The sequence below is a fragment of the Mytilus edulis genome, chromosome 2, assembly GCF_963676685.1.
Source record: "Mytilus edulis chromosome 2, xbMytEdul2.2, whole genome shotgun sequence".
Lineage (NCBI taxonomy): Eukaryota > Metazoa > Mollusca > Bivalvia > Mytilida > Mytilidae > Mytilus > Mytilus edulis.
Genome location: NC_092345.1, coordinates 103,077,719 through 103,100,075, shown reverse-complemented (window position 1 = coordinate 103,100,075; position 22,357 = coordinate 103,077,719). Strand labels below are relative to the sequence as shown.

Genomic DNA, 22,357 nt, shown 5'->3' with positions numbered 1-22,357 from the left:
AATATTTAAGCTAATCATGCTAATCGCAAAGAACGTAAAAACAAACAATCATCATGACATGCAGTTCGTACTAAGTGGTTGTCTTCATGACCTTTATAGTCTTTCCTTTTTACAAAAATTGAAGAGGATAATGCATAGTGTTGTCCTTGTTGATGTTTTTTAAATTAGTTTATCCTTGAAATTTTAAGTCCACACCTTGCATCCTGATCTTGTAGTCTTGATAGTCTAAACCATTCATTATTTAAGTTTATCTCGTATAAATAATGAAATGTTTGCTAGTATTTGCGGCAACATTTGTGCGACTTGTGATTGGATCATGCCATGCTTTTACGTATTCTGTAAAATGTTTTCTTTTTTAATTTTAGGACATAATCAAACCTGTTCGCCCTTCGTTATACAAATGCGTTAAGTCCCTTCGATTAACATTCGATAAACAATCAAGGTCGTGAAAGCTGCAAAATGATTGTCGAACAGAACATCATTCCGAGTTCACTTGTATAAATTTTTAAGACCTCTAACCAGGTTTTGTAAGATACACCACGCGACATATAAGAAAATTAAAGCGATGAGAGATTGCTTTTCAATTAAAATGTTATATAGGTTAAGGCTTATATTAAATTGTTCTTATGATTTAGTATAATGTAGTAAAATACATCATTTGACTTCAGGCGCGTAGCTACATTTACGTCAAAACGCCCGGGCGTACACTTGAATTTTGTTGAAAAAAATATTCTAATCTATGATAGAAAATAAAAATAACTTGTTAGAAGCACATCAGCTTTATAATTCTTTCTTCGTTGGCTTGTAATTGAGATCAAATTGACGAAATTTACTTCAGTCAGTCAAATGGTATCATATCATTTATTTGTTCTTTTTCTGTCGTCTGAAGCTACTGTGAGTTGTATACTCCCTTCCCTTTTGTTTTTAAGGAATCCTTTATCTCTTTAGATTCGTTTAGTGGTTTACAGTTTTGTCGAGCCTGTGACATACATTTGTTTTTAAAGATGACGCCAAAGCAATCCTAAATTTCGTCGGCGGCGTCAATATCTAGGTTTAGTATGTTGAAAAACTTATTTTTTAAAAAATAATAAATTTGCCAAACCTTTGTGAAATTTTCCGGAAGTTGAACAAAAACTGTGTATGGTCAAAAGAGTAAACTGACTGAGAGCATAATATTGAAGTTAGTTTTTCCGTGTTTTATGGACAAAATAAAGGGGTGCTAAAAGTTATAGTGTGGGTTGTTAAAAAAAAGTACACAACAAATTCATTGTCAAAACTTCATCGAATTAAATGAAACTTCAGCAGATTCCAAGCGTCAAGAAAAAATATCTAAAGAAAATGTTGATTTTTTTTTATCCTGTAATGGACTGATAAATGGATTCACTTTTTGCGGGGGGGGGGGGGGGGGGGGGGTCCTTGACAAAAAATAACAGGGTTCGACAGAACCCTTAGATATCTAGTATTGCACCTGAACATTTCTGAAGATTAAGGTTCATTTACAAAATTTGGAAACAGAAAGGTGCGATTCTGTTGGTTAATTGCTTTACCCTCACAGCTCTTTTAAAACATATTTAAAAGCTACTGGTTTTGTCATTATCTCTGAATCCAATGACCATTATATTTCAAATTAACTTAATGAATAATTTAACATAACAAATAGACTATTTAGATTCTAAAGTATGTTGCTACTGATGATTTTTAATAACAGGAATGGTATTCATTCTCGACAACTCGTTATAGTTTCCGGGGGTCTCGCTCCCTAGATCTAATCCACTACCAGAAATTGTTTGACATGGATCAGTTTGGGGTCCTCAGACCCCTCGCCAAGGTTCGGGCGTACACGTAAAAATGACCTAGCTACGCCACTGGACTTTGCTTGAAACTTTGTACATACCTTCAGTTTCGGTTTGTGTGTGTGTGTAATCCGTTAAATTAATGGGGTGTGTGTGGTATCATTTGTGAAAATCGGCTATTCTCCTGTCAAACGACCATTTATCGTAATTATTTGATTGATTAAATCAAAATTAAAGATGATGAATTAAAAAATGTATTCTTTTTCCACTAAAAACTCCAATAACATTGACTTTTCAGAAGTTTTGTTATAAAAACATATGAGGTGTGTGTGTTATCTGGTGAAATTTTGGAACTGTGTCGAAGTGTTAGCATTTACTGCACGCTTTCCAGCAAGGATAATTGTGTATTTCAAAACTACATAGTATCCGACATTCGGTGCACTACCTTATTTATTAAATTTTATTGATATAAACAAGTAAATACGACTACTTACCTTTTAAGTGGTCTGTTCGACTGTTACTTCCGGTGTGTGTATATCCATCACGTGATTTTGATTGTACCCCTTGAATTCGATGCACATAAAATCATTCTTATACGGTTAAAAACAATGAGAAACATCTATTTTTAATCTATAAAATAAAATCAAACAGACCTATAAAAATCCAATTGCAACTGTTGGTTTAATCTATTCATATCTTTATTTATGTTTACATCGCTTATATGGACATCTGAGGTCAAATCGATAGTTAATTAGATGGCGTTTGGACTAAAATACACACGAAACGAACCTATATTTTATCTACCCCATGCTCTGTAAACTGTTTATTTTAGACTTTTGATAGTTTGGATAAATGTTTTACATTGTTATAAATCAAATATGAGAATTTGAGTCAAATCGGTGACCATGAATTTGACAGCTAGTTCCCCTTTAAATTGTAAAGGTAATGTAGAGATTTTTTTTCAGAGGGCGTATTGCGTTTCCACTAATTTTTCAAAGTTCCAAAACTACGTTTCCGGAAACTTTAAGTATACGTTTCCAGAATTTGTATTTTAATTATTACTTTTCCGGAAATTAACCTGCATGGTAGTAAATTATAAATATTTTAATATATGTAAGATAATTAATTATTTCATATTTTTATACAGAAAAAGTTTTGATCTTATATCTACAATATACTAGATATAAAAAAAAAACCTGAAAGTTCCACCTCAGTAAAAGATGCGGATTTCGGAATCGTTAAATGTTTATGTCTATGTAATGGAATGACTGATAATTTCATATATGAACAGTTAAGAGACAGTGTCAGTAACTATCAAGTATTGTCCATATTATGACCGGAAAGTGAAAAAAAAATATTTCCTTTTGATGTTTTGATATATGGTAGCATACATGATTGGTAATTCATATACATGTTACTGAAGTTGTATATCCACTGTTTCCATGGTAACGGATAAACCATTTTGTTGAAAAATGTGAATTGTTACAGTATTGTGTTTTATTTTGATATAGATCACAAATAAAAAAAATATTGCTCAGGCTGATTGTATGTGACATTTTCAAGTGTTCATAGTGATTAATAGCCCAAAAATATGTGTTAATTTGTTGTTTGTTAGATAAAATGGTCCTTTTTTATTCGAAATCAGAATTTTTCTTGACTTCTGTGAAATGATAAAACTCAAAAACGCAACACAGTTGTGGAAATATTCGATATGTACTCCAAAATGAATAATTTGGACTAATAAGTTCAAAAATAAAAATTGGTAGCCAGCAACTAGAAAAGACAAAATTTGCTTCAGAACATAGTACTAAAAGTGCTTGTATTGAAGATGATTATCTCCACTGATTGAACTCTTCGCCTAGAGATAAACTAAATGCACAGGAAGTTGACAAGATTGTCATTGTCAACAAGCAGACAAGCAGACGGTTTTGTTTTTCACACTCTGAAGCAATGATAATGTGGAACAGGAGGAGGAATCGTTATTAAACATGACAGAAAACAATGCCTGTAAGTTTCTTTAAAATTCATATTTACATTAAAATTCTGTATAACATGTATACTATAACATGGTATTGGTAATAAAAAAGTTTCTCAAAAGATAGTTCTAAACTAATGACTGATTTTGTCTTTGAATATAATCATGATGTCATAATGAAGGTAATAACTGTTCCTTCAGTGTAAACAGGGGAGGATCCAACCATTTAAAAAAGGGGGGCCCAACCCAGAGTAAAAGGGGTGTCCAACTATATGCTCCCATTCAAATGCATTCACCATTGGTTGTCATAAAAAAAAAGAGGGTTCCAAACCCCTGACCCCCCTATTGATCTGCCAATGGTAAGTTTTAGATAATATGTCAGATTATGGATGTGAGTAAACTTTGGGGGGGGGGGGGGTGATTTTGAAATCTCAAACAACAAACAAATATATTTTGTAAATTTATCATTCATAATTCAATTCAATTCAATATTTTATTGGAAAGAGCACAATAATGAGATTTTTCATAAGAATCCTGACTCAAACTTTTTCTTTTAATATATATGTTATTTAAAGATGCCCACCCTATTTATTTAACGCAATATTTTTTTTATCATGTCTATGACCTATAATGGTTTACTTTACATTGACCTATAATGGATTACTTTTTCAAATTGTTATTTGGATGGAGAGTGGTCTCATTGGCACTCACACCATATCTTCCTATACCTATGAACATGATAAAATAAAAGGGCTTAAAAATAACAACCAGGTTTATCATTTTTGCATGCACATATGTTTATAATATAATATGAGACACATGCTGAGACTAAAGACTTCATGCTTGTTATAAATTTTTGGTCTATAATGTAAATAATAGAAAAAAGCCAGGTCAAGGAGGACATCAACCCAATAACTCAATTAGGCAAAAAAACATTTAGAGGTTGACTTGTCCAAATAATGATGACGTCTGGCAAGGCTATTTTTTTTTTTCTGGGACGCCTTCCTACTCCCAGAAAAAATTTAAAAAAGCCTTGCCAGACGTCATAACTATTTGGACTAGAGGTTCACATACATGTTTAAACAATGGTTATTTTTTTACACTGTGCCTATGATGGTGATTATGTTTTCTGGTCTGTATGTATGTCTGTTTGTAAGCCTGTACATATGTTAGATGCTCTGTTCCATATCAGGTTGAAGATTATTAGTTAAAGGTAAATTTACCCCCAAGTTGTGCATGTTGACTTGTAGTACAGTACACATGATCATTATAGTGTGAAATATTTAAATTTATTTAAGAATTGAATGCTTCTTTTTGTAACTTCATTAGGGTGTAAAAGTGTTGACCGAAGTACATTTTGTATGAAGTGTGTAAGCTCTTCATTCCAAAAATTTGGGCACAGTCAAAGCTTTTACAACCCTATAAGTTACAAAAAGAAGCATTCAATTCTTATAATTACTTTTTTAAGCTAGGATAAAGAAACCACAAGTCATATCATTTTTTTTTAATTTAATTCACCTGTGGACTTTATTGTGGGACCTTGTGTTATTATGACTGATATATATGCTTTATTGTGTAATGCAATTGCTTGAGGAATAACATGTGGTGTGCAGTTAGCCAATCAGAATAATAATGAAACATGCATTACCAAAAATGCCCTAATTTCATTGTTATTGAAAGTATATAGTTCATGCCATTCTATTTTTATGCAAATTATCTAATTTGTCCATAGCTTACTGTTTAAAATACAAATATTATTATTATTCAATAGATCAAGAGGAAAAAGATACAAAAGGGAAATTCAAACTCATAAGTTGAAAATAAACCATGGCTAAAAAAGAAAAAGACAAACATAAGTACATAAAAAACAACATAGAAAACTAAAGACTGAGCAACACAAACCCCACTAAATTTTGATGTGAAACTAGGTGCTCCAGAAGGGTAAGCAGATCCTGGTCCACATTTGCAGCAGTCGTGTTGCTTATATGAGTTCAAACTAGTTGATAAGTTACCTATTCTAATCATGAAGGGAAAACAATCTTAAATTGTTTCATCTATATGATCTAGGTAGCAATTATAAATGTGATTATAATTGCCAATAAGACCAGCTTGTACAAATAACATAGAGTATAATTAATCAAATGAAAGTCACTTGATATTGTCTTCAACAATGAGCAAAACACAATCATTTGACAATACTGTATTATAATATAGTAAAGTCTGCTATAAAAGTTTGCTAAAAGGTGTAAAACAAATTATTATTAACCATTGTTAACTAAACTTCTCTTAAATACATTCACATTATGATATTCATACATGTATTTGTATTTACAGGCGAGTCACAATTTGTTTGCAGTTTTGTTAATTCAACAGTACAGCAGTGTGGCTTAATTGAATATAAAAAGACCTGGCCAAGTCGAATTCTTCCCCTAACATGTTGTAAAGATTCCGTGGACTCGCATCTTTACAAATATTCAATAAGTCGTAGGAGTATTGACAGTGAAAGTTCATTATTGAAGATAAGAGCTGGTCTTTTTGAGGAAGATGATGATACTCTAACTATATGCCCGAAACACAGGTACCTAGGCTACTTTTATTATAAGAATAAGAATAACTTTCCAGAACTTAAGCCCTTGTCTATCCAAATTATGATTAATTTTCTAAAGTTGTAACTGCTGAAAATGTCAATTACCACATTCCTGATAGGATTTGTGCAATGACCCCATGTATATGAGAAAAAAAAATTGAGGTGTGCTATAAAGATTAGGGTAACTAGATCATTGTATTTATTTGAGTCTAAAAAATAAGTTGTTTTTAGAAGAAAAAAAGTCAATCCACCCTCAAATGAACAATCTGTACTGAAGTAATAACAACATTTTTTCTGACTCGATATCCTGGCTGTTTTTGTTGTGATTTTTACATAGAATTTATTGTTCTAGTAAGTTATTACCTTTTATTTTTTCAATTTTTAAAGGTTTGCTCTTGGCGTTGGTTGGAGACCAAGTACACTATGTTCCATAGGATGGAAATGTACAAACAGTAAGAGTAACTTGAAAAGCACTATCACAAAGGAGCAGTCTATTTTTCTCAAGAAATATCATCATGTCCTACTTGGAATTGGATCAGGTTTGTGCATGCTTACATGTATTTTGTTGCTGTTCCAATTGCCAGCTCATATATATGAATCAAATGTTCATGTGAGCTAGTACCAATAACTTGGTAGTCTGCATGTGACTCTTTGAACAAAATCTGATGTACATGTCATTTTGATCCTGATACAGACATACATTTGGTTATCAGAAATTGTGTCACTGAATACAATAAGCTACCCCAGCTAAATTAGACAGACCCCCAATAACAAATGTAAACACATACATCTAGACTAGAGGTAAACATACAATCTTCACCAAATTACACATTTCAACAATATGTCAGACACAGGAAAATTTTTTAAGAACATAAAAGAATAAACATGCAAAAACTACTAACGATGTACCTAACTTGGGACATGCATATAAAAAAAAATGAACCACCCGTTTTGTACTATCATTTATAAGCAAATTAGCCCAAGGAGCCAGGAGAAGTGAATCAGCCATATGATCATTCTTATTTTTTAAATGAAAATGAATGTCTTGAAATATGCTTTCTTGCTACAATTAAATGTTCAATTTCAATTTTACAGGGGTGTGTTCAAGATGCAGAAAAGAACATTTTCAAAAGCATATAGCAGTATGTCAAGTTGGGGAACACAGAGACAAATTCTCTCTCTTCTAGTACAAGATTACAGTTACAATCAACTCAAAGACTATATTCCAGATTTATCAAGATACAAATTTTCATCTGCTCGTAAACATGCTGAGATTGTTGGTGTTGGCAAGCCAGTTTTACAGAAAAAACAATTTAGAGAAAAGGCTACTATTCAACAGATAGAAAACTTTTTAGAGTTCATACTTTCACCAGCTATAATGACTGATTCACCATTTGGAGAATGCACTTATAAAATCTCATCTGGTATTACACTCAAAGTTCCTAAGATTATTCTAAATAGTGTGCGTACAAGAACAGTAACACTGTATTTAAAGTATTGTGAAGAAACCCAGAACGCTGATATTCTATCTGAAAGGACTTACATGAGACTGCTTGAAGCCATTGAGCCTAATGTGAGAAAGTCCATGAAAGGTTTAGACAATTTTGCTGCTGATGGTAGCCAGGCTTTCGATAACCTGAAAAGTGTGGTAATGACATTAGGAAAAGGAGGTAAAGGACAAGAATGGGCAGAAAAGATCCGACATCAAAATATCCAGTACCACAGCCTTTTCCTATACATGTATTTTGAATATTAAAAAAATCATACCCTTATATATATATATTTAACCAAAAATAGACCTATATAGCATTATTTCACTTCTTCATGGAAAGATATCTAACAAATATCTGATGTAATTATCACTGAGGTTAAAATTGCAATTTTAGAAAATATTCAGTTGAATAATTAGTAGATGATGAATTGACCAAAAACCTGATCAACTATCTGTAAAAAAATTACCTGCCCTTAAATATATTTAATACAAAGCTAATTCACTCCCACTATTATTATGAATACAAAAACGGAATAATACAGCCTTCAACAATAGACATGAGTTTACTAAATATATGAAGATCTAAACCATTTACATAAATTGTGAATGAACTAAGCAGAAACAACATTAAGTCCCAATTGATGTAAAACTGATGCTATTATATAGTATCATCTGATGATGCAATTTTAAGGTATTTATGTAATTTGATGTGTGATCAAGCTGGTTTTGGTAAAACAAATACATTTTTGTGCAATGAACACATGCCATGGCTTATTTTGTCTTGATTTTTAAAAGAAAGTGGTACAATCTCGTGTTTGTAAATTTTAGCATGGTTTTGTGAATATCAAAAAAGTTAATTGAGATAATGTGTACCTTCTGTGCTGACAATGATTGATAAAGTATGGACTTTCACAGCTAACCGTGTTGAAGAAAGATGTGCAGGTTGTTATTGATTGTGTTTACTGTTAATGGAATACAGGATTAAATGTGAACACCTTGTTTAATAATATTATAAAAAAAAATGGTGCAATTCCAAAGTGTCATTAAAAGATTGAAAATTTTAGCAAAAACTTTACCCTGTTGTTAAGGTAATTTAAATGTTGCTTAGTATTTCATTTTTGCTGCTTTCAGTGCAGATGTTATCTTCTGACATTGCATGTATATATTTTTTTTAAACAATTATCATACCTTGCTATGTAAAAAAAAATGTGATTTTTTACTAAAAAACTTCTTTTACTGAACACCAATTATGTTGAAATGGAATATTTGTTATGGCTAAAAGGGCTGTTGGGTCATATTTTTTTTTATAGTATTGTTGTAATTCAATGTTGCTTGTAAATACTTTCTAGATACATGATAAAACATTTGAACATGACCAGAAATTAAAATTTAAGCAACATAGGCCTGGTTCAAAGGTAGTTTTTAATGTTGCTATGGTGTAAATCCGGTTGCTATGGGCTTTTTTTACTTGTGAAAATGACTGTTATCATATTGTTCTTTGACCCTGTTATGTTTTCCATTTAAAATGTTTACTAAAATGAAAAAAAAAATATTGTTGGTCATCACATTGTATCCAAATATTTCCTGATCAATTTGTGAAATTACCCAAAAAATGGAAATTTTTTGTTAAATTTTTTTTTCTTTTAGATCATGGGCTACCAAATTTTATTCGATAAGTTGATAGTACAGTTAATTTGCTTCAAGAAAATGTGATTTAGAAAAGTCAGCTCTGTTGCGTTTTTAAGCAGGGGACTTGAACAATTGTAACGCATTTTTCTTGATTTTTAACCGAAAACACATGTTTTCTTCAAGTTACCATAGCAACTACAAAATAATATATAAAGTTACAACTGACATATTGTTATTTGTTATAATTGATCATATCCTTATGGGAATTATTGAAAATAAATATTATCTACAGTTTCTTTGTTGTTTTGACATGCTAAAATGCCATATTTTTGATGATTTTCCCAAAATTATAGACTATATAGCATGCTATATGAGCTTCGTTACTATGGAAACAGTTTAAGTACGATATTTGCACAAATATGGTAAAAAATGTTTTTTAGGTTATATTTCCTATGATTTAGCATAGTTTTTATGTGAATTAAAAAAAATCACATTCCTTATGAAGCTAAGTGCTTACTGACTTGGCCTCTTAATTCTTCGATACCTTGGTGTAAAATTGTAACTACATTCCTCTTGTGTTTGCGTTACTTCCACTTTTGATCAAAATGAGGGATCTGCTTATTGATGTGTGTACTACCCGAAGACCAACTCTCCAGCCCCAGATAGATCATATTGGTTTTGAATGTGCAATGCATACTGCTGTTACAAAAATTGCATGCTACTACAATCAGTTGTTGCAGGTTTAGGACAACGTTCAAGGTACTCCTAAATTATTTCTCGGAAAAGCAATAATATTTTTTTTCCGGAATTGTTACTATTTTCTCGGAATAGTAAGGATTTTTTTTTCCGAAAACAGAGACTTCCTGGAATTGTCATTTTTCCCCCGGAAAAGTAATGCCAATTTGCAGAAACGTAAAACGCCGTTTTCAGAGACAAGTGCCTTTGAAATTGATATCACATAAACAATTAAACATAAAAATAAATAAATGTCAAACAATCCGAAAGAGATGTCAATGAAAAATTTATAAGGGTAAATTTAACAGTTAACAGGATCTTACCTTTCGGTGCGTATAAAGAACGTACGCCGAAAGGAATGATCAATAACACATCTTCGAAAAAAAATCGGAAGTAGCGATAATGACCGTTTCACTATCTTCATTATGATGCGATATATTCCGTATGTGAATTAGTATATTTTTATTTAGCGTATAACTTTTCTGTATATTAGCATCGTCATCTTGATAATGGTATTATTGTACCCTTGATAAAACTAATGTGTACATATATTTATTCATCAAATTTGAAGGGTTGACCAAACCGTGGAATATGACTTTTGTTATCAACTGCTGCCGGTTTATATCAACTGCTTCCGGTTTATATCGACTGACTTTCTTTAACGTTATCGCAAAGCAATTCGACGTCATTCTGCAAATTCCAGAAAAAACCTCAGTGGTACGTTTTAGTAAAAAACATAACTAAGTAGTATAAAAAAAAACGAATAGTAAGAAACAGAAAAATATATTATTAAAAAATGCTACACAAGTAGTAAGTATATTACTATGGGGTTTTTGATTTTTTGAGGGTTTTTACCAGCTGAGGTTATAACATGTTTATGACATCATATTATTACTATCTAGTAGAATTTTTTTCACCTGTCATACATGTTAACATACAAAACTATAGCGTTTTGAAGTTTTCCTTACCTGGTGATTCAAGTACTTGAGCGTTTTACAAGATGATGTAATAACATGTTTTGTCATCACGTTATAACTAGAAAACTCTCAAATGTTTGTCACTGTAGTACATGTTAACATACGGAACATTTACGCTTAAGAACTAAAGGAGAGAGAAAAGTTAAATACAAAGTTGAAACACTAAATCATAACGAATAGAATAAATTAGAAGAAAATGAAATTAAATAATTAATTTTATAATTATTCAAAAGATTTAAATTATATAAATTAAAATTAAGGTGGTACCTAACACTACAGGGAGATAACTCTGTAAAATCAGCAGAACGTTTTAATGACGTTATGTTGTTAAAGGAATGTTAAGCTTCTCAATGATCAAAATAAGTTTTTGTCAAACTGCTATATAACCAGTGTAATTTTTTTGATTAAACGGTTGGTTCAAATTTTTTGAAATTTTTATATTTTTGTCAGAGGGTCAAAGTAAATACTTTGTCAAAATTTTAAGAAAATTAAACGAGCCAAATTAATTTTAGCTCAGGTGTTGGGTACCACCTTAAATAAATTAAAATTAAATAATTAAAATTTTAAATAAAATAGATTAAAATTAAATTAGATTAAAAAGAAGAAAAAAAATATCATATAAAAAAAAAATATTTAAAAAGTAAAATAGATTAATAGAATAATTAAAACTAAAAACCTAATGCTTGCACCAATTATTAATATATTCTGTATAAATAGAGAAGGTTTGTGTTTCTGGATTTTTCGTTATTTGGTCAAGTACATGAAAGCACAAATTAACTTATTAGTAAAACAAATAATATAGTCACAGGATAAAGTGTAACTATGGACTTGCTATACTAACTTTAATATAGACTGTCCCTGCCGTAAATGAAGACTAACCTTAGACACGTCTACACAGTTTGAAGTCCAATGATTAAATGATCTTAAACAGGAAGTACATGTTCGCCTTTTACTGGACGTTATTTGGTCAAATGCATGCAAGTACTGTAAGATGATGCAATAGCATGTTTCTGACATTACATAATAACTACCTTAGACGATACATATAAACGAGAGAAAATAAATAATAACATAGTAAAACAAATAATTATAGAATTAAACAAATTAAATTAAATAAATTACAAAAAAAAAAAATGATAATTAATAAATGTAAAAAAATTAAAATTAAAAAAAGAATTATTATAAATGTAAAAAAATTTAAAAAAAAGAATATTTTTTTTTTTTAAATATGAAATACTGTACTATTAGAATATATAAAATCAATTTGTAAATATTCGAGAATACACCAGCAATTTTCTTATTTATAATTGAAAGTCGTCTGAAGACTTTCATATTTACCCTTTTATTGTAATGTATTGTGAATTTATAGTATAGTATCTAGGTAAGTATTATTTTCTATAATTAACAATAGAATAAGTTGACATTTTGGGATTTTGTGTTCTCAATGATCTTCAACTTTTTATACTTGTTTGGCTTTCTATCTACATTGATCTGAGCGCGCGTCTGACGTATCAAATTATAAGTCTGGTACCTTTAATAACTTTTGAAAAAAACACTACAAAAATAATGAAATTCATCACAAACAAATCCATGAACATAAAGTACACATTCTCTCTGGTCTAGGTTTATTTTGCCAAAGCTGGGAGTACGTTAGATCAATGTCGTTAATTTTGTTGCAAAGCCTCTATTCTGTTCAGATAGTCTGATCGGATATTTTTGTTAATCCAAAGTCCTTTTGCAATGTCCCATAAATTGTCCTCGAAATTATTTTAATATATCGCCACACAAACATGTATTAAACTGGTAACTCAATATTCGATAGAGATGATTTTATCACAAAAGCCGATCTGATTCACGAAAATACATCTAGACCAATGTTGTTAAACATTGATTCTACAGAATTAATGAAAACATAATGACCATGGTTCCTCAATGATAACATCAGCCTGTACAAAGCACTACTGAGTTTATCTCTATTGTATACAACTTTACACCAATGCGAAATGATTTTACATTTAACTCGGATTTACAGAAGAAATCTTTCCAAATCTCCATACACAATTATATTGGGTGTAGTATTTCTAAATTTAAAAATTTAGCAAAATATCAAATGCATCTTTTTTCAATAATTTTCAAATTATCAACACCCCAAACCTCAGAACTGATTAAAAAAAAAAGGTTCTATCATATATAGAATCAAATGATTTGAGTTGCAAATTTATTGAATTTTGTTTTTGTTTCCAACAATCCGATGTGTAAAATCCATCAAATGTTTATGTTTTGTGTCTGGTCAATGAATTTCTGTATGGTATCTTATAAAGTGCCGTTATATTTAAAGATAACACCTAGTAAATAAGAAAACAAAAATCAACAATCTGAAGTACTTTTTAAAAATTCAATATTATTTTTACTTTTTCTCTTTTCAAAAACCATTACCTTTGTTTTATTTAAATTAACCTGTAATTTCTTTTTTTTCACAATATAACTGAAAAATGCTTAGTGATAGCTAAACACCTTGTACTGTTTAAGATAAAATAGAGTATCATCGGCATATGATATAACCAACCATTCAAAAAAACTGTGCAATTTATTTTGAAACTTCTCTTTTACAATTTCATGGGGAAAACTGTCTAGACTCTTGAAATAGTCTTCTCAATTATTAAGAAAAATTGAAAAGAAAAAAAAGCGATTAAGTTCCCCTGTCTAACACCTGCTAAATAGGGGGGAAAATCTGACTGACATCAGTTATATTTTACAAAATGCTTGTATTCCTTAGTACATATTCAAAATAACTTTGAATCACTTTCCTTTAATATAAATCAATTGAAGCTTTTCCCATAAACCAGATCTTGATACCGTATCGAATGCTTTGCGGATGTCTACAAAAGTTTATGCCAAATGAGAGCTATAGCTCTTTGAGGGCATGAAGTACAAACGTATTATCTACAGTTAAATATCCCTTTCTAAAACCAGCTTGATTTTCATGTAAAAGTGAAATTTCATTGGCAAAAGAGAAATCAATCGAAAACAACGTATACATGTTAAAGCTCTTTATTTATCTGAATCCTCAGTACAACTATCTTTAAATAAAAAAAAAAACCCTGGTATAATTATTTCTGCTGTCCAGATCTCAAGAATAAGACCTGTATCCAATATCACATTAAATATATAAATATATATAAAAAAAAAGGTGGAGAGCTTTTCTACAATTCAATAGGTATTCTATTGTACCAGGGGCTTGATTATAATTAAGCTCTTAATGCCATTCATAACCTTTTGTTCTGTAATGTCGCTATTTAAACTTTCATTATAAATTGGGACATAACTATTATGAGGAAACAATCAATGCGCAACATAGGTCTATGGGATTTAAAAAGGCGTAACACAAGTCTATGTGATTCATCGAAACCATTTTGTACCTACCATGGTCATATTACAATTAGGAATCATAAAACAAAAAAAAACAAAAAACTTAAAAAGAGATTTTGTTTTACAACATCTTCTTCTTTTTTTATCTGTACACAGATAAGGGTATGATCAAGGTAGAGTAAACACATATTGTACTCTTCTATTTAACTATATAACAGATGTGGATTTTTTATAAAATATGTAATGATCGTATTGTTGCAAACAAATTCATAGGTCATACTACATGTAAGAACTCGAGCGTAATAAATTGTTAAATTGTATCTCTGCTCATGTTTGATTATATCTTTGAATTTGGAATAGATGAGTTTAATCCCATGTTTTCAGATTTACGTGACATTATATTATATTTTTTTAACTGTCCTTCAATACTGATAATACACGGATGTCATTCGGTATATCGAGAAAAATTATAGTGAAAAAATACCTAACGATGATTAAGTATTGAGATTGGATCTTGGAAGCTCTGGTATAAGATCGTGAAGAAAATCTTATCAAGAAGACATAAACAAGGTCATTTACTGATTTAATTTAATGAATATAATTATACGGACAAATTCAAAAAATAAATAAAACTGTCTGTCAAAATGGTTTTATAATATGATCAGTATCTGAGACAAATCACGGTTTAAAAGTGCACCGTTTTTACAAAATAACAAAAGCCAGATTACTCCTGTATATTTTAGTGACATTAAATACGTAAAGAAATAAAATTTTGTTCATAACTCGAATGACTAAACATCTTGTCTTTGCAAAATGTCATTCTTTTTTCAGTGGTTGAATTGGTTGTTAAAGTTACTCTGCGTTAGCATATCTGAAATTTTGCACACAAAAAAGGAATATTCAAAAAATTTTAAAAAAGATTTTTCGGGTCGTGAAATATCTCGTACCTATCTTTGAATGTAAAAAAAAGGATCATGAAAGACTTGATGCTACAAAAACGTTCAAACCATTATCTTATCTCTCAGATGATTTATAAGTTCAATTGGAATACCAAATACTGGATTTATATGAGTCAATCCGGTTCTTTTTTGTTGGAACTTCTATCTTCAAAACCATTGGATCTAATTATATTATAAATCATACAGATTATGTGCTATGTCATTCTCTTTTTCAATTCAAAAGTTTTGATTTCTCATTCAAATTTAAGATTGATAATAGAACCTAATCTGCTACATTACAGTTCAAGCTTGGCATCATGCACACTCGAGGTACAATGATAGGATATGTCATTTCACCACGATATTGGATACAATGACCTGTATCTATTATTAACAGATTGATCTAATAATCTAGTAAAATAACTTAATGTTGGTACCTTTTTTACTTTATGTCATCCCAGCCACGAAATAAATAATAAATTAACCAATAGTGTCATACTATGAGCGCATGAACGTCACTACACATAACTGAACGTAACAACCCTTACACAAACAAAATGTTTTTAAAAAATGCGAACACATGCCTATATTTCCAGGCCGGATGCATTAATTTATTTTCTGTTTGTCTTTTTTTCATTTTTTAGCCATGGCGTTGTCGATCTATGAGTTTCATTACCTCCCAGGTATCTTTCGGCCCTCCCCCTGTTTGAAGCATTATAGACACATATATATTTACTCTAACTTTCCGACATTTACACTCCTGAAGGTCCGATCATCTTGAAAATCTACTTATCTATTTTTTTTGTTATTTCATTAAATTCCTCTTGTTACACGCTTCAACTATTTGTAAGTATATCAATTAGTAACAGAAACATTGTTTTCTGATTATCAAGTCTTGACCGGCGTGGGACGTTGGGACTTTTTGATAGGACATTTGCCCTTCTTTCCAAAGAACATATGCACTTTTTCAATAGGACAATTGCGCTATCGCTGTAAATGCATGACATAAATACCCATTTGATATATTAAAAACACATTCATATATTTATATACAACTAAAAGCGTCAAACTTTCCCAATTATGTTTTTGTCAGATGAAAACGACAACCCTCCAAGAAAGTAGATGGGAATAAATTCCGTATAACAACAATGAATCTTTCTAAAAGTCACCAGATACAACATGTGGTTTTAAAAAATTCGGTCTTCAAAAAATTGAAACAATATTAGACTTAATAAGAAGGTACAGATCCTCGGACTATTCATGCAACAGAATAGTTTTCCATTTTTTTAATTTTAAATCCACTAATTAGAAAGCAGTTGAAGAATTTCGGTCAACAACTAAATGTTCTATCCATAAAAGTTTCGTGTTCTATATTGTTTACCCAGAAAGATATACTTTAAATTATAGTTTTCAAAATATGTCTATATTACTCGAATATTTTTTTTTCTATTACGTCGTTTGTTCGAACTTTTAAAGTATACTGGTAGGTGAACTTTTTTCTAAAAGTTTGGTAAATTTTCTAAAGATTGCAGGTAACTATTATAGGTAAAAAGGCGCAAATATCTTATCAATTTTGTACAGGTGTATTAAAATTTAAAGCGCAAATGTACTCTAGTGTTACAGGTAAAAACAACGCAAACGTTCTGCATTCTTCTGGTCACTCATTGCCTTTTATGATCAACATACGTAGCCCGATCTTTTGATTAAGAATCAACAAAATGCATTGCTTTCAAAAACTAAATGAACGGTTCAAGTAAAAAAGAAAACCTTTATTTTACTGTACTATCTGACGCACCAAAGATTCATTTTTTAATATATCCTTACTTATTGTAATATGACAATGGTAGGTATAAAATGGTTTCGATGAATCACATAGACTTGTGATACGCCTTTTTAAATCCCATAGACTTATGTTACATATTGACTGTTTCCTCAAAACATACTGCATTTTCTTATTGCACTGTATTATTGAGCAAGTTACGTACGGTGTATATATCTCCCAATTGATACTATATTCCCGTTCTTGCATTTCCTATCATGATTTTCTTAATAGAGGATTGTTGCTCACAAGGAAGCTATTAAATCAAGAGTTCTAAATGGTAAAGTTGAAATCATCACTTCGTAAATTTTACGGACGCCATCACGATTTGGTTGACCGTTATTGAATAACCGTTTCACAAATGATATCGATTATGTTCCTTACGTCGTAACTACAATTACCTCCGCTTTCATGAATGTGAACCATCGAATTAGACTATTTCCCGGATTTGTTATCACATAAGCAACACGAAGGGTGCCACATGTGGAGCAGGATCTTCTTACCCTTTCGGAGTTCATGAGAATATCCCTAATTTTTGGTGGTGTTCATGTTGTTTATTCTTTAGTTTTCTATGTTGTGTTATGTGTAATATTGTTTGCCTGTTTGTTTGTCTTTTTGTCATTTTTAGCCATGGCGTTGTCAGTTTGTTTTCGATTTATGAGTTTGACTGTCCCTCTGGTATCTTTCGTCCCTCTTGAATAATTTTGACAGACAAAATAAATTTGTTTTTTAGGATTTTTTTCCCGTTTTCAAAATACAGGAGACTTCCTACAAATTTTGTTGTAGAATTACTAGATGTTCAATTCATGATCAGATACGAGATTATGAGATATTTCACGATCCGATCGCTCTATCGAAACATGTCTCTAAGAGATGACGAACACACTTCAAAAATATTCTGGATACAAACGAAGAAAATCCCTCTATCATATTGAAGCATTTCATGAATATGATAAAAACATGAACATGATGAATGCAAGTGACAAAGAAGGTGTAATGTCCCAATTTATAATGAAATTTTAAAGAGCGACATTACAGAAAAAGAGGTTATAAATGGCATTAAGAGCTACTAAAATTATAATAAAGCCCCTGGTACAGATAGAATACCTATTGAATTGTAGAAAAGCTCTCCACCTTTTTTATATATATATTTATATATTTAATGTGATATTGGATACAGGTCTTATTCTTGACATCCGGACAGCAGAAATAATTATACCAAGTTGGTTTTTTTAAAGATGGTTGTACTAAGGATTCAGATAAATAAAGAGCTATAACATGTATACGTTGTTTTCGATTGATTTCTCTTTTGTCAATGAATCTTCACTTTTACATGACAATAAGGCTGGTTTTAGAAAGGGATATTTAACTGTAGATAATACGTTTGTACTTCATGCCCTCAAAGAGCTGTAGCTCTCATTTGGCATAAACTTTTGTAGACATCCGCAAAGCGTTCGATACGGTATCAAGATCTGGTTTGTGAGAAAAGCTTCAATTGATTATATTAAAGGAAAGTGCTTCAAAGTTATTTTGAATATGTACTAAGGAATAAAATCATTTTGTAAAACATAACTGATGTCAGTCAGATTTTTCCTCTGTTTAGCAGGTGTTAGACAGGGGAACTTTATCGCTTTTTTTTTCTTTTCAACTTTTCTTAATAATTGAGAAGACTATTTCAAGAGTCTAGACGGTTTTCCCCTAGAAATTGTAAAAGAGAAGTTTCAAAATAAATTGCACAGTTTTTTTTTAATGGTTGGTTATATCATATGCCGATGATACTCTATTTTATCTTAAACAGTACAAGGTGTATAGCTATCACTAAGCATTTTTCAGTTATATTGTGAAAAAAAAGAAATTACAAGTAAATTTAAATAAAACAAAGGTTATGGTTTTTAGTAAGAGAAAAAGAAAAATAATATTGAATTTTTAAAAAGTACTTCAGATTGTTGATTTTTGTTTTCTTATTTAGATGTTATCTTCAAATATAACGGCACTTTATAAGATACCATACAGAAATTCATTGACCAGACACAAAACAAAAACATTTGATGGATTTTACACATCGGATTGTTGAAAACAAAAACAAAATTCAATAAATTTGCAACTGAAATCATTTAATTCTATATATGATAGAACAATTTTATTCATCGGTTCTGAGGTTTGGGGTTTTCATAATTTAAAAATAAACTCATCATAGATACCAGGACTAAATTTAGTATGCGCCAGACGCGCGTTTAGTCTACAAAAGACTCTTCAGTGACGCTCGAATCCAAAAAAGTAAAAAAAGGCCAAATAAAGTACGAAGTTGAAGAGCATTGAGGACCAAAAGTTTTGCCAAATACAGCTAAGGTGATCTATGCCTGAGGTAGAAAAGCCTTAGTATTTCAAAATAATTCAAAAATTTGTAAACAGTTTATTTATAAATATAACCATATCAATGACAATTCATGTCAGCACAAAAAGTGCTGACTACTGGGCTTGTGATAATTATTGAAAAAGGGGGACGACAGATACCAAAGGGACAGTGAAACTCAGAAATCTAAAATAAACTGACAACGCCATGGCTAAAAATGAAAAAGACAAACAGACAAACAATAGTACACATGACCTAATATAGAAAACTAAAGAATAAACAACACGAACCCCACCAAAAACTAGGGGTGATCCCAGGTGCTTCGAAAGAGTAAGCAGATCCTGCTCCACATGTGGCACCCGTCGTGTTGCTTATTTGATAACAAATCCGGTAAATAGTCTAATTCGGTAGGTCACATTCGGAAGGGGATTGTAGTTACGACGTAAGGAACATATCCAATATCATTTGTGAAACGGTTATTTCATAACGGTCAATCAACTCGTGATGGCGTCCGTAAAATTTACAAAGGGATGATTTCAACTTCACCATTTGGAACTCGTGGTTTAATAGCTTTCTTGTGAGCAGCAACCCTCTATCAAGAAAATCATGATAGGAAATGTAAGCACGGGAATATCGTATCAATTGGGATATATATACCCCGTATGAGGTGCTGCTGGAATGTTGCTACTTAGAAATGGAAAGTTCACAAATGGAAAGCTGAAATCATCTCTTTTGTCGTAAAGTTTTGTTTTCAACCGACCCTCATTGTCAGTTTCTAGATGTAAGTCAAGATATGAGGCTGACTTAACTGTATCTGTAGTATCCTTTATCTCTAGTTCGATGGGATAGATGCGTTCCACATATTCACCAAATTTTGAATTATTTAGTGAAATAACATCATCTATATAGCGGAAAGTACAGTTAAAGGATATTGCTAACTTCTTGTCTTTCTTCCTAAGAAGTTCCTGCATGAAGTCATCCTCATAATAATAAAGAAACAAGTCGGCAAGTAGAGGGGCACAGTTTGTTCCCATTAGAATGCCGACAGTCTGTTGAAAAACACGTCCTCCGAACGTAACAAATATGTTGTCAATCAAGAAATCAAGCATCTTGATAATATCAGTTTCAAAGAATTTTTTGTTTGAATCAGAGTGATCCTTTGCATTTGATATTTTGCTAATTTTTTTAAATTTAGAAATACTACATCCAATATAATTGTGTATGGAGATTTGGAAAGATTTCTTCTGTAAATCCGAGTTAAATGTAAAATCATTTCGCATTGGTGTAAAGTTGTATACAATAGTGATAAACTCAGTAGTGCTTTGTACAGGCTGATGTTATCATTGAGGAACCATGGTCATTATGTTTTCATTAATTCTGTAGAATCAATGTTTAACAACATTGGTCTGGATGTATTTTCGTGAATCAGATGGGCTTTTGTGATAAAATCATCTCTATCGAATATTGAGTTACCAGTTTAATACATGTTTGTGTGGCGATATAGCAAAATAATTTCAAGGACAATTTATGGGACATTGCAAAAGGACTTTGGATTAACAAAAATATCCGATCAGACTATCTGAACAGAATAGAGGCTTTGTAACAAAATTAACGACATTGATCTAACGTATTCCCAGCCTTGGCAAAATAAACCTAGACCAGAGAGAATGTGTACTTTATGTTCATGGATTTGTTTGTGATGAATTTCATTATTTTGGTAGTGTTTTTTTCAAAAGTTATAAAAGGTATCAGACTTATAATTTGATACGTCAGACGCGCGCTCAGATCAAAATAGTTAGAAAGTCAAACAAGTATAAAAAGTTGAAGATCATTGAGAATACAAAATCCCAAAATGTCAACTTATTCTATTGTTAATTATAGAAAATAATACTTACCTAGATACTATACTATAAATTCACAATACATTACAATAAAAGGATAAATATGAAAGTCTTCAGACGACTTTCAATTATAAATAAGAAAATTGCTGGTGTATTCTCGAATATTTACAAATTGATTTTATATGTTCTAATAGTACAGCACTTCATATTAAATTTTTTTGAATTTAATCTTAATTTTAATTTATTTATTCTTATAATAATTCTTTTTTTTTAATTTTAATTAATATTTAATTTTAATTTTTTTACATTTATTAATTACTTTTTTAATTTTTTTTTAAAATTTATTTATTCAATTTATTTAATTTAATTTGTTTAATTCTATAATTATTTGTTTTACTATGTTATTATTTATTTTCTCTCGTTTATATGTATCGCCTAAGGGAGTTATTATGTAATGTCAGAAACATGCTATTGCATCATCTTACAGTATTTGCATGCATTTGACCAATTAACGTCCAGTAAAAGGCGAACATGTACTTCCTGTTTAAGATCATTTCGTCTTTGGACTTCAAACTGTGCGGAGTGTCTAAGGTTAGTCTTCATTTAAAGAATTTCACCACAAGATGGTTGTTTACTATAATCTTTATTCTATAAGTATCAAACAAAAATTGACATTCAAAATACTATGCATTTATTTATTTATAATTTTTGCTTGTATGTTCAAAATTTTTAATTCTCTTATTTTCACTGATAAGTTTATACAGTTCAATAAAACAAAATGTCAAAAGACAACTTTATTTACTCGAACCTTCTCGAACTATATACAGTATATTAATAATTTGTGTATTT

The 22,357-nt window shown here is 30.6% G+C and overlaps 2 protein-coding genes across 2 annotated transcripts in view; one reads left to right on the top strand and one right to left on the bottom strand.

Annotated features, from left to right (window-relative positions):
• Positions 1 to 22,357, bottom strand: part of LOC139513754 (fibropellin-1-like) — a 73,255-nt gene that overhangs the window by 27,510 nt on the left and 23,388 nt on the right. The gene's annotated exons all lie outside the window — the stretch shown is intronic.
• Positions 3,102 to 7,542, top strand: LOC139510388 (uncharacterized). The gene is made up of 4 exons (XM_071296970.1): positions 3,102 to 3,800; positions 6,103 to 6,346; positions 6,743 to 6,894; positions 7,451 to 7,542. The coding sequence occupies exons 1-4, from the start codon at positions 3,782 to 3,784 to the stop codon at positions 7,540 to 7,542; spliced, it is 507 nt and encodes a 168-aa protein (XP_071153071.1). The 5' UTR covers positions 3,102 to 3,781.

Coding starts and splice junctions, on each gene's coding strand:
- LOC139510388 (XM_071296970.1), top strand. Junction 6,347..6,742: donor ACTATATGCCCGAAACACAG/GTACCTAGGCTA, acceptor CAATTTTTAAAG/GTTTGCTCTTGGCGTTGGTT. Junction 6,895..7,450: donor CCTACTTGGAATTGGATCAG/GTTTGTGCATGC, acceptor TCAATTTTACAG/GGGTGTGTTCAAGATGCAGA.